General features: G+C 47.3%; 7 protein-coding genes across 7 annotated transcripts; 4 read left to right on the top strand and 3 right to left on the bottom strand.

Annotated features, from left to right (window-relative positions):
- Positions 1-556: 556 nt before the first annotated feature.
- Positions 557-1951, bottom strand: AO090023000015 (F-box protein; the record flags this gene model as incomplete). Its single annotated transcript, XM_001820555.1, has 1 exon — positions 557-1951. The coding sequence occupies one exon, from the start codon at positions 1949-1951 to the stop codon at positions 557-559; it is 1395 nt and encodes a 464-aa protein (XP_001820607.1).
- A 1659-nt stretch (positions 1952-3610) lies between these two features.
- On the top strand, positions 3611-4255 carry AO090023000014 (uncharacterized protein; the record flags this gene model as incomplete). Its single annotated transcript, XM_023235379.1, has 2 exons — positions 3611-3618; positions 3688-4255. The coding sequence occupies 2 exons, from the start codon at positions 3611-3613 to the stop codon at positions 4253-4255; spliced, it is 576 nt and encodes a 191-aa protein (XP_023090405.1).
- A 412-nt stretch (positions 4256-4667) lies between these two features.
- Positions 4668-6014, bottom strand: AO090023000013 (saccharopine dehydrogenase family protein; the record flags this gene model as incomplete). The annotated part of the gene is made up of 1 exon (XM_001820553.1): positions 4668-6014. One exon carries the CDS (start codon positions 6012-6014, stop codon positions 4668-4670), a length of 1347 nt encoding a protein of 448 aa, XP_001820605.1.
- A 1874-nt stretch (positions 6015-7888) lies between these two features.
- On the bottom strand, positions 7889-10827 carry AO090023000012 (uncharacterized protein; the record flags this gene model as incomplete). The annotated part of the gene is made up of 5 exons (XM_023235378.1): positions 7889-8073; positions 8134-8458; positions 8519-8766; positions 8829-9378; positions 10663-10827. The coding sequence occupies 5 exons, from the start codon at positions 10825-10827 to the stop codon at positions 7889-7891; spliced, it is 1473 nt and encodes a 490-aa protein (XP_023090404.1).
- Positions 10828-12074: 1247 nt separating this feature from the next.
- AO090023000011 (flavin monoamine oxidase family protein) lies at positions 12075-13376 on the top strand (the record flags this gene model as incomplete). The annotated part of the gene is made up of 1 exon (XM_001820551.1): positions 12075-13376. One exon carries the CDS (start codon positions 12075-12077, stop codon positions 13374-13376), a length of 1302 nt encoding a protein of 433 aa, XP_001820603.1.
- Positions 13377-15433: 2057 nt separating this feature from the next.
- AO090023000010 (uncharacterized protein) lies at positions 15434-16594 on the top strand (the record flags this gene model as incomplete). Its single annotated transcript, XM_001820550.3, has 1 exon — positions 15434-16594. The coding sequence occupies one exon, from the start codon at positions 15434-15436 to the stop codon at positions 16592-16594; it is 1161 nt and encodes a 386-aa protein (XP_001820602.1).
- Positions 16595-20526: 3932 nt separating this feature from the next.
- AO090023000008 (uncharacterized protein) lies at positions 20527-22058 on the top strand (the record flags this gene model as incomplete). Its single annotated transcript, XM_023235377.1, has 2 exons — positions 20527-21954; positions 22029-22058. The coding sequence occupies 2 exons, from the start codon at positions 20527-20529 to the stop codon at positions 22056-22058; spliced, it is 1458 nt and encodes a 485-aa protein (XP_023090403.1).
- Between the last annotated feature and the right edge of the window lie 227 nt (positions 22059-22285).

Below are 22285 nucleotides of genomic sequence, written 5' to 3'. Positions count from 1 at the left end.
ACGCAACCATTCCTGGACTTCTCATGTGTTCTCCGGAGTCTGAATCCAGTTACCTGGAATCCCGGCCTCGTCGTATCGCTAGGCATATTCAAATTTGGTGGCGTAGATCAAGTTGCGGTCAGTGGCGGGGAGATTGGGGCGTATTAGCTAAAGTGCACCAAAGGCTCGCCTTCTATGTGTCAGAAGAGAAACCCTTAGGAAGCGTTCTGGAGCCTTCTCTGAGGCTGAAATTGCTTCAGCCCCCGGTCAAATACGTCCCAGTGCAGAATCAGCACTAAATCATCGGCATTTGTACAACTCAGCCCCATTTGTGGAGAAGAAAAAAGCTCGGCGTCAGTGGGAGATTCCTTGGCATTTTATTTCCACGATATCGGATTAATACGAGAGCTATTGTAGCAATAGAAAGGTCCAGTGAGGTGGAAATAAAGTGCCAAGAAATATCTACCTAAGCCAAGCGTTGTCATCCGGTAAATGAAGTCCCAAAATATGTAATGTAGCAGGGCCGACACGAGAATGAAGGGCAGGATGTCGCCTGAGATTTTCATGACCCGGAAAGCTAGCCCAACCGAAGAGCCTGCTGCCGTTGTCTTATCTCCTGCAACAGCGCGTTCAGGGCTCGGCTGTCTCCCATTTTCGTCTCTTCCGATCGATTCACATACCGTTTATCAGGATAACCCCACTCACTGTCGCCAAAGTCCTGCCCTCCCGATCCTTCATCCGCATCATGCCAGAAGTCATCGAATGTTGTATATCTCTTGTTGCTTAGGCTGACAGATAGCGCCCCTGGTGGCACCGGAAAGACAGGGTCATCGTCGTAATGATAGCAGAAATCGGTAAGCTGAGGAAGGCCAGTGCGAATGCTGTCGAATATGACCTCCCATGTCCCCGAGAAGCCGTAGATTACATAGGGGCCGTCAATGCCAAAGGAGCCCAGAGGATACTCGTACCAGTCGTTGGTCCGGACGTGCCATTTCTCAATATTGTCTTCGTGTGTAGTTATGTGTGACACAATAGAACATCGGTCTAGACGAAGGGACATCAGCGAGGACTGGGTCAAGACCCAGTCAAACTGATTATGGTGCCCGATGACAAAGTTGCCCAGGTTCAGCGTCTTGAGCCTTGGGAAGTGGAGGCCTCTCCCGTCAAAATAACCTGGTATAGTTCCCCAACCCATCTGGAAGGAGAGTGTCAGGCAGACCAGGTGATCGGAGAGAGGAACCAACCACTGGTGGTGGAGGTATGGTTCAAACACCTGGCGTTCAATTCGATACGTGTCCCAGTCGGGTCCGGCTTCATCGTACTCATTAGCCACCATGAGATGCAGAGCGTCGAGGTCCTTCGTCACACTCCTGAAGAGCTCCGATGAGGTAAATTCTGGCAGCGGGGCATTTTGCAGGTTCTCAATGGTCAGAGAACGCATGGTACTCGCGCTGCACTTGTTACTTGAACGCCTCTGGATCGTCTTGAAGACGGATTCCAGGATCTCTTGGCGCCTCCGGATATCTTCGACAACTTCATCACGGGGATCATCTGTTTCAACGCCGGCGCAGTGCCTGGAAAATCGTAGATGGAGGGACTTCATGCGGTCTAATTCGGAGATGCGGCCGATTGCGCTAAGGAGGCCGTTGTAACCGCAGTCTGTATAGGCGTTCCAGATGCCGAGCGGGTGATCATCGTCCGGGGCAGAGCGGATGTAAGCACATCGGACGGCCTGTCTAACGGCCTCACTGTCCAGCATGTCATTCCAAGCCTGGTATTCCCCGTCTGTATAGGCCAGCCGCACATTTTCGAACACAAATGGTCTCGCCAACGTGTTCCATAAACGGCACACCAGACGCGCGTTACAGACATGCTGTAAATTGTCGTGCGGATCTAAGCAAGGGCTTGCTCTCTCAATCAATAGACTTATGACGAGGCTCAAAATTTCTCGCGGGAGGTTTCCGAACCCCATGATGGCTGATCAGCGTATTGATGAATGAAAGTCGAAAAAGTCACGTCGCAAGAAAACGCGCGTGGTGAGGTTGACGTGGGGGCGGAGATCGACATTCAACCTAGATGTCAGCCTAGAGAAGCTCACAGTCCGACTCACAATCTGGTTCACAACCGGTTCAGTGGCGTTGCAGGCGAAGTAAACCTCGAGCATCCAGGTGGTTCAGCCAACTACTGTACCAATCCAGAAACTCAGGAATCAAGTCGAATCGCGCCTTCCGCCCGTAAAGAACTCGAGGATTTTTTATACTGGCCTCGAAAAAATATCACCCGCCACGCCCAGTTCTGGAGATTGAGAGCGTCGTTTATATTGTCAGTCTTACCCTTGTCTTTGTCGTTCTCGTCCTCGTCATCCATACACTGACGGCAGTAGAGATAGGCACTGTACCACTCTGGGTATTCACCGCAGTAGCCTGTGCCTGTGGCAAAGCCCGCCTTGACCTCCAGATCGTCGTCAACACGTCCGTCAATCAAGGGCCTGTTAATCAGCTCCTGTTCCCATTATCCTGCTTCAGGCGCTCCCGCAGTCTCGTACGATCCGGGCTCGGGTCCAGGCTTTCCAGATCCCTATCCGTCACCCCGATGGTGAATCCCGGCTCAAACGGAGCGATGCCGGAGTGGCGGAAATCGGGGTCCCTCACTCCTTTGGCGTACTTCAGGGACAGGCCCAGCTCGTTCGACGAGTAGGGCATCCTCCAGCGTCGGAACGTCGGCCAGCCATGTGATCTGCCGGATTCTGTTCGCCTTCGATCAGGTCTCCGCGGTTCCCCATTCGGCCTCGCCGCCGGTCCCCAAGTCCTCAAGATATCGGTAGTCGCGCATCCGATCATATTTCTCTTTGTCGGTAGGTAGTCCCCGTGCCTCTATCTCGCTGACGCGTTGCTGAATGAACATCCGGTTCGCAGCTGCCATTCTCGTGCGGAATCGTTCGATAGCCTGCCGCATGTTTTCGTCCGCATCCCGGGCGCATCGCGTGGGGAAATGATTTGTATTGGTCTTATCGGTCATTTATATATATATATATATCTTTTCTTCTTTTTCCTTCGTTATGGTCAGTCAAAAAAAGGGTGAAGGAGTAGTCTGGAGTTGGTTTGGTTAATCCAATCCCGCTCAAAAATTTTGTGTTGGTCACGCGTTTCCCCAAGTGAACATTGCATATTGAATTACTCTACCTGCAACAACTTTTTTTTTTTTCCAGATTCTATTCTAGAAATTTCCTACAATATTTAAGATAACCGTAGAGTGCATATTGTTTTATTGTATTCTTACTAAAACCCTAAGATATATAAAGTTTTACTCTCCCGCGATACTTCAGACTCTTGAGAAAGGATTATTATAAAATTACTTTGATTAAACTTACTAAGTGCAAATAATAACTATTTTCAGTGATGAATCCTCTTAACAAAAGCCTATATTTCCAAATAGACCATATCCAGATCTACCCAGGCTAGAATTGGCTGGACCTTATTTGACAAGGGATAATAGGATGGATACATCCCACTTTCGAAGCGAAGACAATACCCCTATTGAATTCTCCAACCCTATTTCAGTCCACCACGTAATCTTGTTAAATGGAAGTTGAGGAGTGGAGACAATCAAACTTTAGGTAATTAAAAAAAATATGGATGGGTAAACAACTAATTTAATATACTGTCGATCTGATTCTTGGTTTTTTAAGGTTACTTATATTTTACTAAGAAATCTTGCTGCGTATGTGTTTTGTCGCGGTCCTTATTCCAGTGACCATAGAGAATCATCTCAAGCTAGACTTGAATTCTTCTGCCCCGGCCACAATGGCAAAGCTTCTGCTGTTTTCAAAACATCGCAAGATCCGGCTCTGATTATTCCTGCCACTAACACTGAGAAGACCCTTCACCTGTCCTATCGTGCGCTTCATAATGTCGTAGTCAAAGCCCAGATCCGCCTGGCGGCCCTAGGAATCGCACCCGGTAGCACGGTTGCATTAGCTATTCGAAATCGCATCGAGTTCGTCATAATCTTCCTCGCTCTCATTCGACAGGGTGCGACCACATCCCCTCTAAACCCGGATTGTTCTGTGCGGGAGAGCTCTGAAATCCTGGGATACATGACGCCGACGTATACAATCGTGGCAGCGAACCACTACAGCGCAACCTCCGACAAGAATATCATCGAGGGCTCTGAGCTGCAGAGTGTACCTGTCGCTCAAGCGAGGTGGGACAGGACTATATGCGAATCCCTACTGTTGTATACCCGTGTTCACCCAATTTCTCTCTCTATCTTTTGATGAAAAAAAGAAGAAAAAAATGGTTCTGTGTCGTACCCTTGCCGCGTTACTCTTCAAGTCACTTCAGCTTCGCACTTGGATACCCCGAACACCTCTGAACCGACGATGTGGCTACTTGGCTGAACCTGCCGTACCTATTGTCATCACATATACCCCTGCCTTGTTGCCTTGCTCCGGTCTACTGTTGACAGGCAAACTAGATATATTGTTGCCATCACTACTTTCTAGTCTGGGATTGGCTGCCTCATATCAACAATTCCAATGAAGATTTTGTGAGCAATGGACAGATAGTTAACACACAGTGTGGTCGTTAACAAATCGGTGAATTGATTGCAGGGATACTATGCTCGGAAACAATGCACAAAAACAAGTTCGAGATTACTTATGCTCACTAATCCTGCATTAAGAGCACTTAGATAGACTCGATAATCTCATCTCTGGGGACTCCAACCCGCTCCAAGGCCCTGTAAAACACATCGGGCTTAGCCCAGTCTTCCGGGCAAAAGACACCACTTCGCTTGCGTCCGTCTTCCAGCGCCATGACCATGAAGGCAGCAGTTGATGTTCCAGTAACTGTGCCCATACTCTGGCATAAGTAGGAATCCTTGCCGTTTTTAGGGTTGCGTTTGGTGATCACTGTCGGCACCCCACCACGCATACCGGTTGCTCTCACAAGCGTGTTCCCTCGGTTTTCGATTTTGGTGCCAGTTATTGCGTTCATGATATAAGTCACAACCTCGGCGGTGGTGCACTCGCCGTTCCAAATTTGCTCAAGCATTCCCCATAAAGCGTACCGCAGAGGGCCAACAGAGTGGCTGATCACGCCAAAAAGCTCCTTGAGGGTAATATCACCACCACGGAGGTGTCCTTTGCATGCTTCAAAGGCCCCACCCAAGCCACCCTCCAGTGGTGGTTTGCTTGCCAAGTTGTATAAAAAATCAACTGCATCGTCCAGTGACAAAGCCTTGGTGCGGACAGCAGACCCCAGACCACGAGCAATGCCATTGAGTGGCTTCGGATCTAACGAGCCGAAGCATTGAATTCGAGAGGCATGTGGGAAAAGACGCGGCAGTGTCACCGGCTCAGGATGGGCCGTTTCATGCAAGAGTCTCTCACCGTCTTCGGCATACATGGGCGCATAGGTGGTCCCGACCCAAGATTCGTTCACAGTTGGCTTCGAATCGACCCAGGTCAAGCATGGTCCAGCAGCTATGTGCATCAAATGCTGCAGTACAGCTTTCCCAACACTAGCTTCGTCACCGACAAGCCAGCAGATGTCGATGCTATTGACAGTGTCGAGTTCACTCGTGGCGTCCATCACCATGACATTACTCAGCCCTGGTGATGCACCACAACCAATATAGAGAGGCACGCCCGCCTTTTTGGCTTCCTGATTAAGATTAAGGGCGTCTTGAGTACTCTCGACATCATCATCAAAGTCGAGATAAGGAACTTTGGCCTTGATGCATGCTTTGACGACTGGTTGAGAAGTCTTGGAATATGGCCCTGCACCTAGGACAACCAGTCCGGCGCCACTAATCAGATTGGCAAGGGCAGCTTCGTCGAAGAGATCGAGCTTCTGAGTAGTTGCCCGGCCAGAGGGAAAGCTGGCGGCAAGGGATTCGATGACAGTGGTATTGAGATCCGCAAGAACAAGCTGAGCATTGCTGGCTTTCGCAAATCGCTCCACAGCCACTCGACACATCTCGCCGGCTGCGCCGATGAAGACAACGGGCTTGAGGTTTGTAGAATCGGTCATATTTGCAAATTTCCAGATTGGTAGGATGGAAAAAGAAAGAAGCTCGAGATGCGCCTCCTATTTATGTTATAGGCTGTCACCGAGAAGCCCGGACAAATCACTCTACCAAAGGTTACATTCCCTCTCAGCTGGAATGTCCTGGTATGCAGTCCCATGTAACTCAAAAATTGACGAGTGAGGTTACAAGCTTAGTGGTTAAAGTCTTCTCTCGTTCTGGTTCCAAGGTTCTTTCCACGGACAAATTATCTTGTGGCCCACACCCGCGCACCCGCGGAGCCGTTGAGACAACCCCACGTCCGGTGCATGTCAAACTACCGGAGTGTCTGTGCTTATGGACCTAGCATTGGTTCCGAAAGAAAAATAAATAATAGATCTTGGAACGGAAGATGATAGATGACAGCCTGGCATATCAAACGAGTCGCTTGAAGCCCTTTAACCCAATTTTGTCTACTATCGACATTAATCAAGTGCTCCAGGCGAAATCTCCCTCCAAAGATCGACAAACTGGACATAGACAGTCCACTACGAATGGAAGCATTGGTGACAATCTTGACTCGGGTCACTATCTCCGCGGGACCAATGATAGTTGCGCATAATAGTTCTAATAAATGCCGTTGCACAAGCTCATAAACCATTCGTTCCCCTTCTCGGTACAGGAAGCCACAGGTCGGAACGGCGGCGGTTCGGCAAACAGACCTAGAGCATATAATCAATCACCATGTCAACCGATGATGTACAAACGTACGTGCCGAGAGCTGATCAGCAAGCTTCCCGTCTCTCAGGAAGATGTCGACTTCTTCGCCCAGATGCCTTTTGCCCGCCCGTACGTGGATAAAGTCAAGTCCCTACCACCCAGTACCTTTTGTCACGAGATACGACAAAGGAGACTTGTCCGACAAATCCTTCAGCAATGCAATCAACACGAATGACACTATTCCACTTATCTTATCTTTGGCGCGAAAGGAAAATCTTCTCCCAAGCCTCCTAACCGTTAAGAAGGAATCTGACCAACCGGAAGGTCTAGAGGAGCCACATTTTGTTGCTTTTTGTCAACTTGAATCGGGTGTGACCTGCTATATCAACATTACCCACGGCGGAGTTCTGGCAGCTTTGTTAGACGAGACACTGGGTCTCTGCGCCGAGCCCTATCGCGTTTTCATCTCAGACGAACAGGAGCATTGACTTACGGCGAGAGTAGAGGTAGACTATCGCTCACCTGTGCCTACTCCCAGTATGATTGTCATCAAAACATGGGTGAAGCGGACGGAAGGTAGGAAATGGTTCCTTGAGGCACACGTTCTCGACCACGGAGGCTCAATGACAGCGACGACGAAATCCCTCTACATCCGGCTAACGTCTCAGTTATAGAAAGAACTATTGAGTTACCTTTCACTTAATAAAGTTCGCCATAAGCTGCGACTTTCCCAGTAATCTTGTCTTCTCGTTGTCAACCGTACTCGGGCTTTTGCTCCGTAGAACAGTGGAGGTTTAGATTACAGTAGTAGGAATAGTAGTGTGGGTAGTAGATTCATTTACATTGTCCCCGACTACATGATGTATAGTACAGTAGGGGCAGCCTAAGAGGCTGCAACCATTACTCTAGGCAGAAGGCAGCTACGGGGACTATAAATCAAGTTCACGCTTTGTAGCGCAGTCCGCTGTTGACTTCGATTATGGGGAGATAAACCCCACGTTTGTTTTCATTATCGTCATTATTATTGTCTGTCGGACGAATCTGAGAGGGATGGGTATTTATGTGAATGAGGGTTTGATTGGCTCGGTTGATTGTGCACTCCGGGTCACAAAGTATCCATGCTCATAACCACAACGGCAATGTGCTCAGCTCTCACTGCCCAAATTGTACGCTTACCCGCTTAAATCCATCTGTCACGAGACACTAAGACCCTCGTGGCTAGATAGAAAACGCCCGCAAGGGCCAAGCAAATTCCCGTGAACAATTGCATCAGGACGTAACCCGTTCCATCCTCATCACCGAGCAACTTTCCGGCAATCGGACCAGTCCCTAAGACTGCAAATGACCCAATCGTGATAGCAATCCCTGTTCACCATGTTATGTTCAACTGAGTTTTGAGTCAAAGAGAGAATCCGAATCACTTACCATTCCAAGACCCAGTCACCTCTGGCGTCGGTGCCAGGAGAGATAAACATGGCGAAAATATGGCTTGGAGCGCACCAGATAAAATGCCGTATGCTACCGTCCACACAATGATACCTCCAACATTTCTTGCACCAATCCACGCGAAGGCGACGACCGCACTTGCGAAGGTGGTCACTGTGAGACAATTGAAAAAGCCCAACCCAGAATCCGCTACAATCCCCAAAGCATGACATCCCACAAATGCGCCGCCATTTAAGATTGCTGCATTGTAGAAGGCCAGACTCGCAGAAGCACCATATGTCATTGTAAAAGGTGTGATGTAAAACTATGATGACGAAGATCTTGTTAGTCAAGGGAGGGCTAATCGTATACCGCGGCCACGTACCCACGGGATATAAATTCCCAAGTCCATGATGACCAATGCGATAGTAAAAGCGATCGTCCGTTTATGGGTAAAATATTGTCTGATGGGGAACCCATCAATATTCGAGGTTCGCGGAAATCGCGGCTTGACTAATAGAGTCGCAGCGGTCATCAGACCCAGCTGTATGAAGCCAATGATGCGTAGTGTCCAGCCTAATGACATTCCGTTATCAATGAGAAGCTTATTGGTCAAGACAGGCCAAATGATCCCTGATTGATAAAGTAAGGTAAGCCCGGAAACAGAATCTTGTACAAACCAGTCAGATACATACCTCCCACGTTTTGGCCGGACATAACAGCACCAACCACGAAGCCCCGTCTTCTCAAAAACCATTGTGACTGAACTGCTAGAGCCGGTGTGAAGATCCAGCCCATTCCCAATGCCACACAAAATCCTTGCGATAATAAGAACTGATAGTATTTCTTCGAAATGGATGCCATCATGATGCCAAAAACCATAAACACGGTTCCCAGTCCCAGGGGTAAAGCTGGTCCATACTTGTCAGACAGTCTCCCGGCCCAAATGCCAAAGAAAAAGCATCCCCAGAGCTGCACACTTCCAATCCAGGCAATATCGGAAGCGCTCGATGAAGACAGTGCCGTGGTGATGTAATAACTCTGGAATACCGAGCCACCACTCATAAATCCAATGCTGGCAATGAATGCGAGAAACCCACCGAGAGCGGTACGCCAAGCGTTGACACCACCATCTGGAAAATCTGCATCATTTTGGATGGCACGATCAGTACGGCTTCCATGGGCCTCGTTGCCATTACGGGCCAACTCAATATGCTGGCTCTCCGCAAAAGACAGTTCGACCTCCTGATCCTTGCAAAAAGCCATTTATCTGGTCGAATTCGTGGAAGGTTGTACTAACGACGAGTATGGTCATATTTACCCCCAATTTTGGGATTCCGAACCCCCTTTAATAGCGAATTCAATGCAGGTAATGTATGACCACTACATTCGTGTGCTTCAGCCCCCTGAACTCAATTTACGACATATAACTCTAGATAGTTGTCGATATGGGACTCGAGACTGCGAGATAGCAACATAGCGGCCCATAGGAAATGGTAGGGCGCATATGATGAATATCAAGACAGTTCATGTACCCCGCAATCCACTAAAGTATACGATTTAAACTCAAATTCTTCCGCGGGTCTCCTGGTAGCCATTGATCATGTCGTTATGATAGCCCGACCAATAAAGCCGTGTTGTTCCCGGAGCCGCGGGCCCCACGATGGTACTTCTGCATAACTGATGGCTTAGCTGCGGGGTAAAGGCTTGATCCCAACCGGTCAGAATGCTAGCTCGCTTCTCATATTGTGAGTGTGAAGAGCAATAAATGCATATAGTTTATAATGATGTCAGTTTTAGTGTTTGCAGGGTCGTAGAGGGTGAAAGTCGGACGAAGTACGTGAAGACCCGTCGGCGAACACATAGTGTTATCTTCTGATGTTCCTGCGCCACTTGAAAGAAAGGCTTGTGTCCCAATACAATACTGATATGATAAAAGATACCGATGACTCAAGACGACGCACAGTCGATATTGGGACACAATCATAATTTGACCCGAGTAGGTCCACAAAGGCATCTATCCCAACCACTACATGCTCCTGCGCACATCACCCCATCGCGCAATCGGTAGATCCCTCCAATAGTACGAACGGGGTTGCCACGGAGCTGTAAATGAATACTTAGGAAACAAATTTCCCCCTTTCTTTCCATAGGTCGCGGATAATGCCAAAAATGGGCATTCTTCTCATCCCTCCCTCTCCTCCGCCGTCATTCGCGGTACAAGTACCGATAAACTCGGTTTCCTCATCCTCGTCCGCAACCGGCACGCTAATTGTGCCTCCGTGTCTGACCCCAGCGTCCAGCTTGCGTTAGCATATCCCAGTGATTGCATCAAGTTAGGCAGACCCTCCAGCATGGAAGCCCTCCAAGCAAAGTGGTCCGATATCTCATATGGCTCACTGTCGACGGTAATGCTGATGCCACCTGCCATGCGTAGCTTGAGCCCAGTCGCTGTCACCATGATATCGGGATGAAGCTCCTCCCCAGGAGTGAGCTTTATACTGGATGTAATAATCATGTCAATCGTACCGATAAAAATGCTTGATTTTGCACTCCGAAGTGCGCCATAAAAGGCCCCATCGGGACAAATCCACAATCGTTGCTCCCACGGCGTATGATTTGATGGGCCACCGAGCGGGGCAGAAGCCTTGCAACAATGGCTTCCAACTTTCCTGCCGGTGAACGCTGGACCATGGTCACATGTGCCGCACTGGTAGAGAGAGCTGGACGTAGCGTGATGGCAGTGGCGCCAGAGCCAATAACAAGGCTCCGCTTATTAGTGTAGTCAAGGCCAAGAGGCCAGAACTGGGGGTGGATCACCGGGCCTTGGAAATTTTCCAACCCGGGGATGTTCGCCTGGAGTGGTTCCTGGTCATCATAGGAGCCTGTGCCGAGGAAGACAAAGCGAGACCTGACAGCGATCATTTCAGTGTCGTTGACAGTGATATCGAAAGCCCACGTGTTCGACGAGGATGACCAACTCAACTTGTTCCCCTTGTGGCTAAAGCGTAACTGAGTTCTGGGTTACGCTCTGACATATGATAAGCCAAATTTATGCCGGAGATTCCAGCACCGACCATGATGACATCAAAATCTGGCAGTTCTTTGTTTGTCGCCATACTGGTCTATGGCGTGCACGCTTGGTGTAAACGCCTTGGGTTGCAGCCTGTGATCCCAAGTGGCAGGAGGTCAACCCAAGATCGTTTAAACCCCGAGACCATTGGTACATCGACCATAATATTAGACTACGAATTCTCGGGACCGCGGGGCCGCGACGAGAACCTTAACGGCCGATAAGGCCCCACAAACTTACCTCCGTTCGAAAGCGGAATTACCGCAAAAGTACCGCCGAGAGACCGCTCGTCCGAACAGGAAACATTCTTGGAAGGAGAGCAAAATTGAGCTCATGTCGGGGTAGACGGATCTAGTCCTTAAACGTGGTATGCTGCTAACCACGGGTGAATTGTCACCAAGTCCTATGCGTCGATCTGTCATACTTGAATGTTCCACCTCTCGTCGACCTCAACTAGTTGTACTACCTCCTTAGAGAGATATTTAAATGCTGTTATAGAAGAGCAGCCGCCAGTGGTTTCAATTTCTACGCAGGACTGGCAAAAGTTACATGCCATGCAGGTCAAAATCGTCTAGCAAAATCATTTCTCGAGCAGGGATGGTATATCATTCTCACTCAGTGGCAATATTCAGAATATCCTCTGATGTATAGATAGGTTGTGTGGCGACCGGACCCGCGGGATCCGCTCAACTACGCTCCACTTCCCCTTCACGCCTCCCAATTTGATGACTCCTGTGTATACTTTTTTCGGCGCTCTAGCTGCCCGAGTGTATTTCATCTATCTCCTGATTCCGACAAATGTATAAATCTTGGTATCCTGCCGACGAGAATCACTTCATGTTTATCAGCAACTACCAAGGCTATCAGAATGGGCGAAGTATTCGATGTTGCAGTGATCGGGGCTGGCATGGCCGGCATAGTCGCAGCTCGTGACCTCAGCAAGAACGGCCACAAAGTGGTCTTGGTAGAGGCTCGTGATCGTCTTGGAGGTCGAACCTATATGGACCATGCGTGTGGTGGTATTCTTGAACTAGGGGGGGGCTACGTACACTGGACACAACCGCACGTCTGGTGCGAGCTTCAGCGCCATGGAATATCCGTCAACCCCCCAATGGAGGAAGGCATGCATTACTGGCTGGCCGATGGCGCTGTACACACGGGCAGCGCTGCTGATTTCTATAAAACCGCATTGCCCCTTCTGGAACGACTATTTGCAGACAGTCGTGATCGATTCCCGATGCCATGCAATCCCACCGCGATCGACAACACCGAGATCGAGAAAGAGTCGATCGAGGACCGCATCAATTCGTTGAACCTCTCCTCCTATGAGCGGGATGTTCTGGAGGGGGTATTGTCCGGTGTGGTGCATTCTTACAAAGATCATGGCATTGCGCAACTGCTGCACGCCGTCGCCACCTACTTTGGAAATTTCAGTGCTTTTTTTGAAACGGCCGGCACTTGGAGTATTCAGGGTGGTACGAAGAGACTCATTGATGCCATAATGGCTGAAACGAGTGCCAAACTACTCACGTCTACTCCAGTAAGCTCCATTGCCGATAAAGGCTCTCGGGTTATCATTGGAACTCGGCATGGCAAGGAGATCCATGCTCGGAAGGCGATAGTCGCACTTCCACTCAATACCATTGGCGACGTGCAGATCACACCGCGGTTACCCGACATGGCACGATCGATGATCGCGAGAAAGAATCCAACCATGGCTGGTAAACTTTGGATTCGAGTTCGGGGCGAAATCAAACCCTTTAGTATCTACGCACCAGCTGGGAAATACCCGCTCAATGCCGCGAGAACGGAGAAGTACTTTGATGGGGATACGCTCGTTCTTTGCATGTGTTCTGATGATGCTTCTATTTGTTGCGAGGATCGCGTGGGCGTGCAAGCAGCGCTGCGGAGGTTCATACCGAGTATTGAGGTTGTCGATTTCGCGTACCATAGTTGGGTCGGCGATGAATTTTCTAAGGGAGGCTGGATGATGAATCGGCCGGGATTCTTTACAACCGGTGCTACGGAACTCCGACGGCCACATGGCAACATTCATTTTGCAGGCAGCGATGTTTCGGCGAGTGAGCCGGGCTCTATTGAGGGTGCTCTGTCGAGCGGCGCACAAGCTGCTCGTGACGTCTTTATCAAGCTAAACAAACAGAGACTATAGCCCTGAATAGAAAATCCTCCAGTCAATTTACTCCACGTATCATGAATGCCTTTCTCGTTTTTCATAATTCAAATTATATATAATTTATTGACTGGAAGAAACCCGCGGATGTAGGGGGAAGAGGGGAGCTAGTAAATACCAGAGGTAGTATCAGGTCAAATCCTCTCTTTCTGCATATGGAGACTTGTCAATCCTTCCATTTTCATAGTATTTAAGAAGAGAAAACTCCTGTCGGCGTCCATTGTGGCGCCTAGGAATTGAGCATGTAGAACAGTCAATTCTGGTGAACCCATTTCTTTCCTGATTTGGTCTAGATAGATAAGTATTAAGTGTACTTCCTCCCATAATCTACCTCCTCCTCTGTCTCTTCCTCTTTGTTTAGTCAATATAACATTATAAGTGTAGTTCTAGGTAGGCAGACCTAGGTAATACTACCCTATATATATATCACCTAACCGATTGAATCCTTGTTCAGGATTCACTTGTGAGCCTTTTGGCTGAGCGGGTTAGGTGACTCCTACAAAGGAATCACATCAGTTTGTCACAAAAATAATATCATCATTTGCGCAGCAGACCACATTACAATATTTCGCCGAATATTTGAAACGAATTTGGAACTCAAATACAACTTGACTCAGAGATTCATCAAGTTCCCGCAAATGCCAGTGGCAGGTTTAACTGACGAACCGCGGGCCCCGCGAATCCGTTGTAGGAACCCCACATATTTTATACTATGGGCGCGGGATACACATCTTTTTTTGCAAGGGTACTTGCGTGACCACGTCAAACTGCACATTACATTTGGATGTTACCTCGGGGAACTTGTTCTCTTCGTCTTCATCATACCAAGATAGGGGGATACATACTGCTTATATGGACTCCGGCAGTATGGTGTTTATATATCCACCTTCAATAAGGTACGCTAGACAAGGGTCTGTAACACTGCCTTTAGTAGCAGAGCCAGTACGATTTCCCTTACGTCGAATACAGTGTAAGCCTGTCTATCGCTAGAATAATAATAAAAACATCACTCGAAACGCTCTCGAGCCATCCTTCGCAGAAGACCAGCTCTCCGCGGCTAAATCACCGGCTGTATCTTTACTTGGTAACGTTTCACGTTCTCCAACACCAGTCAATTCATCGAGTTATATAAGCAGTCTCTAATTCAGTCCCCCAGATCTAATTGGAACAGCCTGCGAAATACCTCATACAACTCTCGACTAAGAATCAATCCTAGGCAAAACAATCCCCCTAATCATCATAGACCGGATAGAAGTATCAGTAGCGTTCCCGCCAAGCCTAGAAAATAAGGTTTTCTATATCGAAGCATATATATCTTCCTTCCACCCTAGTAGCCAGGTTATTCTTAAGCTTACTCCTAAGACAATCATTAAACTAGTCCAGAAACACCGATTAAACTATTCCGGGTATCCAATTACCAGTAGCAATAACTGATATCAAACGGAACTACAACTAGCAATATTATATACACAATTCCATCAGGTACTAGTTAACTTTGTTTATTTAATTCATAGGGACGTTCTAGGTACCTTATAGGAACACTAGAAACAAAAGATACCGGGCTCGATCTAGAAACATATTAAAACTTTAATACAGGGTTCTTTTTCCCTCTCTAAACCATATATATCGATTGATAGTTTAGAGGACCTATTGAAGGTTAGCGTGGGTCATAGACCACTGCTTGGCACAGCCAATATACACTAATAAAAATACATGTCTCCATATGACTTGTACACTTCAGATCGTTGTATTTACAATACACAAAGAACGTTGGCCCTTCTCCCAGGTAAGGCAGTTCTTACTTGACTTGTTAGGTAAAGTTTTTATTACCAGGGTTAGCAAGTGCCATAGGTTTGCAGAAGAGGGTTCCCCGCTTCGTAAACTGAGCCAAGATTGGTCAATGTATGCAAGTATGTGTTGTCAAATGCGACTTGTCCGTGGCAAACATGTGAGTTATGCTGAAATGAATACCTTATATGATTCAATTTTTAAATCCATTCCCGTCATCTTGAACCCACCCAGCAACCAAGGCAACAATGGCTTCCATTCGGATCGCAGACATCCATCGCCCAGATCTGACAAATTCTGAGAAAATAGGGCCATCCATCACAGATGTGGAGCATTTGTCCTCTTATAATTGGATCGAATCGTCCACCCCCACTATTGCCGTCCCCGGCTGCCCTCCTCTTTGGTCCCCAGCCAAAACCCCCAAGAAAGTGGCCAAGGACTCTGGGCTCATTTACATCGCTCAAAACGCGGTTCGCCATCCTGAAAGCCCTCTTGAACCACTCTTTCGCTCGTTGTATATTGAAAATCCTCTATACAACATACGCCTAGTTGACCTAATAACTGATCGAAACAATATTCGCAAACTTTTATCGTTCATCAACCCAAATCTCTCTAAAAATGGACTTGAACCCTTTACCATTGGCGTCGAGGTGACGAACAATACGGCGATTTTTTGTCGAATGGAAGCCGAAACATGTATGTTTATCGGGCCACACGAGTTCCGGGGTTACGGTCACGAGTTTGAGAAAGCGTTCACCACTACCCAGGTTTCCGCTAGTACTGGGCATCATAGGATTATCTCCTACAACCTCGGTGATTTAAAATTCATAGTGCGCTACGAAACTGACGCATATGTTGATGAGCTTTCAGGAGTTCAATCTCGAAATGTGGAATTGGAAAATGGGAGCTTACTGAGCATGATGAAAACCATGTCTCTTTCGCAACTCGAAAGTCGCTCTCGCCTTCCCGCCGAGTCCAAACTAGTGATGAAAGAAGAAGGCAAACAAGTATCAATTCAGTCAACTCTTGAGATTAAAACACGTGTGGCTCATAAGCCTATCAATATCCAAGAAGTCCTTCCACAGTTATGGGTATCGCAAACACCCAATCTTGTCCGTGCCTACCACAAGGGTGGCTTATTTGAACCGCCGGAAGTCGAAGCTGTCACTCGTGAGATTACTAAATGGGAAGAAGACCATGCTAGTGATCTTAGGGGTTTGGTTATACTGATTAAGGAAATCATCAGAGTGGCGAGGGAAAATGACGGGAACGCTGTTATCAAATATGACGGTCGAAGCGATAACCTTGAGGTTTGGAGGAGAAATGGAAGCAAGATGTTACCAGATGATCTTTATTCGAAGCTCGATAATAAAATGGAATCAGTGCAAGCGATTGGATCAGACTCCTAAAAGACAAAAATAAAGATTGGGGATACTTTTTACAGTATTGACACCTTGATGATACCATATCTATCGTCCTTCGTTAGGTTCCAACGCCTGGCCCAGCCGCAAAGCACAGATTTCATCCACCAAGATATTCCTTTGTTTGATATTGCGCTCAAGGGCCTGGAATCAGACTATCGGCAATGTTTTCGCTCTTGCGAAATGATATCCCTCAGTATCGCACACTTTGTCAGACATATGACTTTCTTGGGGTCGACGTGCTTGGCGGGCAATTCTGTTGATAATATTTTTGCCGATCTGAGGGCCTGCAAAATCAATTACGAACTCGAGTATAAGCCTTATCGAGCCGTGAGGGGTGATAAATCTAGAGCACGAGATGCGGCATTTCGACTTTTATTCCTGATAATACACGGCGAATTCAGTGACGAAAAGAAACATCCTCCCAGGGTTCATAACGCTGTGCTATTCGTTGTCCCACATACAGGTGCCTTCAAACAGGGTACGAGGACTGCGGTGCGAGCGGTTTTTGAGGAGCGTTTTGTAGTGTCTACTAAGCAACGGAGTCAATTGGATCGTTGGAAAAAAGGGGATACAATCAACCCATCAGATGATGAGAACACAACCGAGGACGAGTTCTCTGAGCCGTACCTTTCTGGCGAGTCTTAGGTCAGAATGTTTGGGGAGAGGGGAGAAGGATTTCGTATGACTAGGCTAGCCTGCAGGTATTTCGGGGATATTGCTCTCTGTCTCAAATTATAGTTCTTTCAGAGTCGCTGGTAGATACTTATAATGGCTCTAGCCGCCGTAATATTAATTGGAGCACGAACTGTATCCTTTTTGTTCATTTTGAAGTTTAATTTAAATTATCCTAAAGCATAGTGCCATCTTTATTCACAACAGTCTTGATTTTTGATAAAACAAGAGGAATCTGCTCTTCTCCTGAGAAAATAACGACTGCAGATCTGTAAAAGCAGAATAAAGGGATGAGGCTTTCTGAATCTTCTTTACTAGATTGTTTATATCATCTTCCTTCCTTCCTAGAATATAAAATACTAATTAAATACATAGATATATATCGATAGCGTTTTATATCTTTCTCTATAGGCTTTCTTATTAATCTTCGCCGTTTATTTATTGAAGGTTTTAATGAGTGTCATCCGTGGCGCCCCGCTAACCGGCGAGGCAGCAAGCGGGGTCTTTTTAGTTTGGGTTGACGAAGGCTGGTGGCTTGTAGAGAGATCAAAACTCTCTATTTTTGTAACTGACAGCGCGCTTTCAGATTTTGATAATCCTTATTATCACGGTATGCTAGGCTTACATTTGGAACTTGCGTATAATACAGGAAGACAATCTGCTCCGCGCAGGTATCAACTATAGTGTGCCACATGATTGAAATGATAGTTGCGAGTAATGAAACTGTCCACCGGAGAACCCATCTAAACGATATTTATTAATCTACCGCAAACAATATATTGCTCATCCCAAGGTTACTATCGAATCAATCATTGTGCCAGAGCTGAAAGGAAAGAGACCAAACTTTGGCCATGCGTCCTACATATGATGGTGATGCAAGCTAAAACATACGATTATCGTGTGCTTGTGACTTGGCGGTCATAAATATGACCAGCGGGGTCGAGTCGTAATAGTCGCGGAATGACAAACCAATGGTCTCATATGAAGACCAGGATGCCTCCTATCACGACGCAATGTGGCTTCTCTTGGAAAAGACCGAGGCTACCGGAAACCATGCCCACTTGCGGGGATCTCCATTGTTTCTGGTGAACCCGTTATGGTTGTTTTCTCACGCTACGCTATTGTGGCAGCGTGATTGCCTTCTAGACAAGGAATGAAGTATGTGCCAATCCCGGTGCCTCCACCACTTCCGTCACAAAGGTCAAAACGTACAATTTCCTGCTGTGGAAATCTACTATGGAAGGGCCGCCCGCAGCCAGTGAGACCCGTTAATTCCGATAGGTTCGCGTCGGTGATGTCGCCCAAAGGTAAGGAGTGAATTTATGAAGGCTTGAATTGTTAAAATACCAGTTCAAAACATAGCCAAGACCTCCACTCAGAGATTTAATAGACACTCGTATCTTATAGTGATCCTAAGTAGGGGAAGCCTTTTCTTTTTTCTCAATCTCCTTTTACGGAGTTTTGAGATATACTCGATCTCCTAAGTGTCTGGTCTATGAGTACGTTAATAAACGGACCGGGTCACTCGTCCACCCAATATCTTTGACAGAAAGCTGCATTCCGTGCAAGCCACCTGGCATGTCTAGTGGCTGCGTACTACATCCCCGTTAGGCCAGGTGCAGACTTCTCTTTCTGTTCAAGCATGGGCCATAAGTCACCGGAAGGAATGATAACGTATTATCGTGTGAACACAAGGATGAACGTTGCACTCTGAGCCGAGCATATCCAAAGGCATCCTATCGCTCCCATGCCATTTTCCTTACAGGTCGAATAGATCTTAGGAGAACCCTTTAACACCTGGGAAGAACAAGGAATCGAACAACAATAAATACCAGCTAAGGAATCGTGGTCGATATCTGACTATGTCGCCAAGGTGTCTGATGTGAGGAGTACGATATATTAAGTAGACGTGTATATTACAGCTAGGAATTCTTCCAAGAACTCTGTAACCAGTTAGCTATCTTGATTAAATATAACGTATCTTTAGAAGCGTGCCCCGAAAAGCCCGCCCCGGAGACACCCCAACCTAGCTCTGGGTCGAAGGGGATTCTAGATCAAGAACCCGCCCCGAATCGCGTGGGTGACCGGACCACTTGCCGATTACGTTGTATCGAAGGTAATATCAACTACAACGTCCACAAAATCTCAATGTTATAGGCCCCCGTCATTTTAAAGGTTCACCAATCCTGTAGATCCGTCACTTACCGGGATCTACAGGCTGTCCGGAAACTGGTGTCGCCACGTACACTCTTGGATTGTTTTAGTAACCCTAAGCTGCAACTGAGCTAGGCTGCAATAAAATATTGGTTTTCCTGAGTATGGCAACGTCCTGTATTGACAAGTAATGTTGTATATATCTTAGTGCTCTCAGCTATAGTGTCTTGGCTGAAAAACGTCTGAACTAAGAATAAGTGGCAGGTTGATAATAATTAAGGAGTCATGTAGAATCCACTGGAAAGGTTTATTTATAGTGAAGAATTATATATAAACTTTAGGTATCGCAAGCTCTCCCTTTGTAAAAGTTTACACAATAGAAGAGTGCTGTATTCCGTACTTTGCCAGACTATAAATATTATGTTTGAGTCGAGTGACTGGAGTTTCTTTAGCTTAAAGCCAATGCAACGCGATCTTTCCATGTATATTTTGCTTATGGCATGGAAAGGGCTCTGCGTGGTTAAAATGTAGCCATAAAATGACAAGTCCAGCATACGCACTGGCGCCTTTCTGTTACTGGGTACGTTCAGCACTGAATGTTTTGACAATAAGTAACATTTGAAATTACAGGTTTCTGAGCTTCTCGAGTAAGTAAAGCCGAGTTGCTTTAATATTTGCTTTTAGAAAAAATACCCCGCTTTTCAATGTCTTCGTGCGGCTGAAGAACAAAACATAGGTCTATCATCATTAGCGAATCACAGTCGCTATACGAAACCCAAGAAAGCATTGCTACCCTACTCTCTATTGTAGTGGTAAATACCAGAGCGGATCAAGCTGCATCCCTTGGTTTCTGGTTAAAAGAGATGCTCAGTAAGAATATAGTTCTGGGGTAACTCTGGGGGTATTCTCTTGCTAGGGCGATTCTGGGGTTACTCTTTTAATATCATTCTTATAGCGGAGCCACACAGCCCACATAAGAAATAAGCAGTGTCACCTGTGGTTGAATTGCTATTTATATGCATTGACTGTTTCTTTTGTCATTTGAAAAGCCCCTCCATCAACAAACTCAAGCCAGTTGACAGGTCATCAAGATGACGTCTCGTACTGATCGGCTCGCCAAATTTTTCGACTTTGTCCTTAGTGGTAAACGGCCAGTTGCGACTGTCGATAACTTTACGCTGCTACTGGAAGCGATTTTCGAGAAAAAAAACCACGCAGCGTGTGTTGAGCGCATCGTCGCCAGCCCCGCTGCCCGAAACGCCATCCACGCAGGTGTCCGATTCAACACCAAGCCCGACTTCTTGAACAGACACACAGCTTTATTTCTTCAATACCTTTCTGATCCTTCTATCAAGACACTATGTAATGGCCAGCATCTGCGAGATATTGTCGAAGTTATGATTGAGCCGCGAACTTTGTGGAACGCTTTCATGAAGGCCTTCCAAGCAAATGCCCTTACAGAACCGGCGGTACAAGCCTTTACATGGCTCGTGATCGAATGTCTCACTCACGCGTCTGCCAATGAGGCAGATATGGTGGATGATGCCCAGACCGTGGTCAGCAGTGGCTCTCTTCTGAAATCGACATCACCTGAAACCCGCGCCTATGGCCATAAGCTGAAGCTAGTGTTGGAACTCAAGGCAAGTAACACATTTATTGAAAAATCCGATTATGTTCCAGGAGGTCGGCATGACAATGACCACGTCGACTTTCGCCAAATTGCAATTTATCCAACTAATGACGAGTCTTGCTCGGTCGAGAAACCATTCTATCGGCGTGCGGACGAGATCCTGCAACTACCCATCGAAAAGCGGGTCGCAGGTCATCTCGATAATCAATTCCGGCTTTTACGAGAGGACATGCTCTCGGACATACGCGAGGAGCTGCAGGCGGTGAAAGGAAGGAAGAAGAGACGTACAGTCACCACACTCAAGGGACTGTCTGTAAAAGAGATATTCAATGGCACAGAAAGGCGGATGACCCCTTGCGGCCTGGTGATCACCTGTCTGCAAGGCCTAGAAGCTCTGAAAGCCCGGGACAAGGAAGGTCGAAAGGCTTTTCTAAAGAACGACCGCGGCTATCTACGCCATCAGTCATTCGGCTGTCTTCTCCGTGGTAAAGAGATTGTCTCATTTGCCACGGTTGACAGACAAATCGACTACCTTCTCGAGGACGAGCCAAAGATTGTCTTGCGAATTATAGGAGACGATGCTGTGAGAAAGACGCTATCTTATTTCAAACTCTACAGCGACCTCATGTTCCTCTTTGTAGATACTGCTGTATTCGCCTATGAGCCTATTCTAAAACGTCTTCAGGAGAAAGCGGAGCTTCCTCTTGCAGAGGACCTGTTAAACTACCAACGCGACAGCGAGATCTCCTCATCCAACATCATTGAAGAAAGACTTATCAAGGATCTCGACCATGGTGTGAGAACCCTGCAAGACGTGCTAACCTCCGAGAAACCCATCAACCTCGATTCATCTCAGATGCAAGCATTCGTCTCCGGGCTCACGCAGAAAGTTAGCTTGATTCAGGGCCCACCAGGTAACTATATCTTCCTCACTGACTGCGACTGGCTAACCCTTCGTGTTAGGAACTGGAAAGTCGTTCATCGGCGCTCTGATAGCGAAAGCACTATTTGACCACAGTAAGGAAGCCATGCTTGTGATGTGCTATACGAACCATGCCCTCGACCAGTTCTTGGAAGATCTGCTAGACATTGGGATCACATCATCAGCTGTCGTTCGACTCGGCTCCAAATCCTCTCAGCGGATAATGCCGCTCAAGCTCTCTGAACAGCATTCCAGCAACAGGCGGACCCAAGCTTCCTATCGAATTCTTGATCAGATA

This window comes from Aspergillus oryzae, chromosome 3 (genome assembly GCF_000184455.2).
Source record: "Aspergillus oryzae RIB40 DNA, chromosome 3".
Taxonomy (NCBI): Eukaryota; Fungi; Ascomycota; class Eurotiomycetes; order Eurotiales; family Aspergillaceae; genus Aspergillus; species Aspergillus oryzae.
The sequence above is the reverse complement of the archived record's forward strand: the minus strand, read 5'-3'. Positions and strand labels throughout refer to the sequence as shown.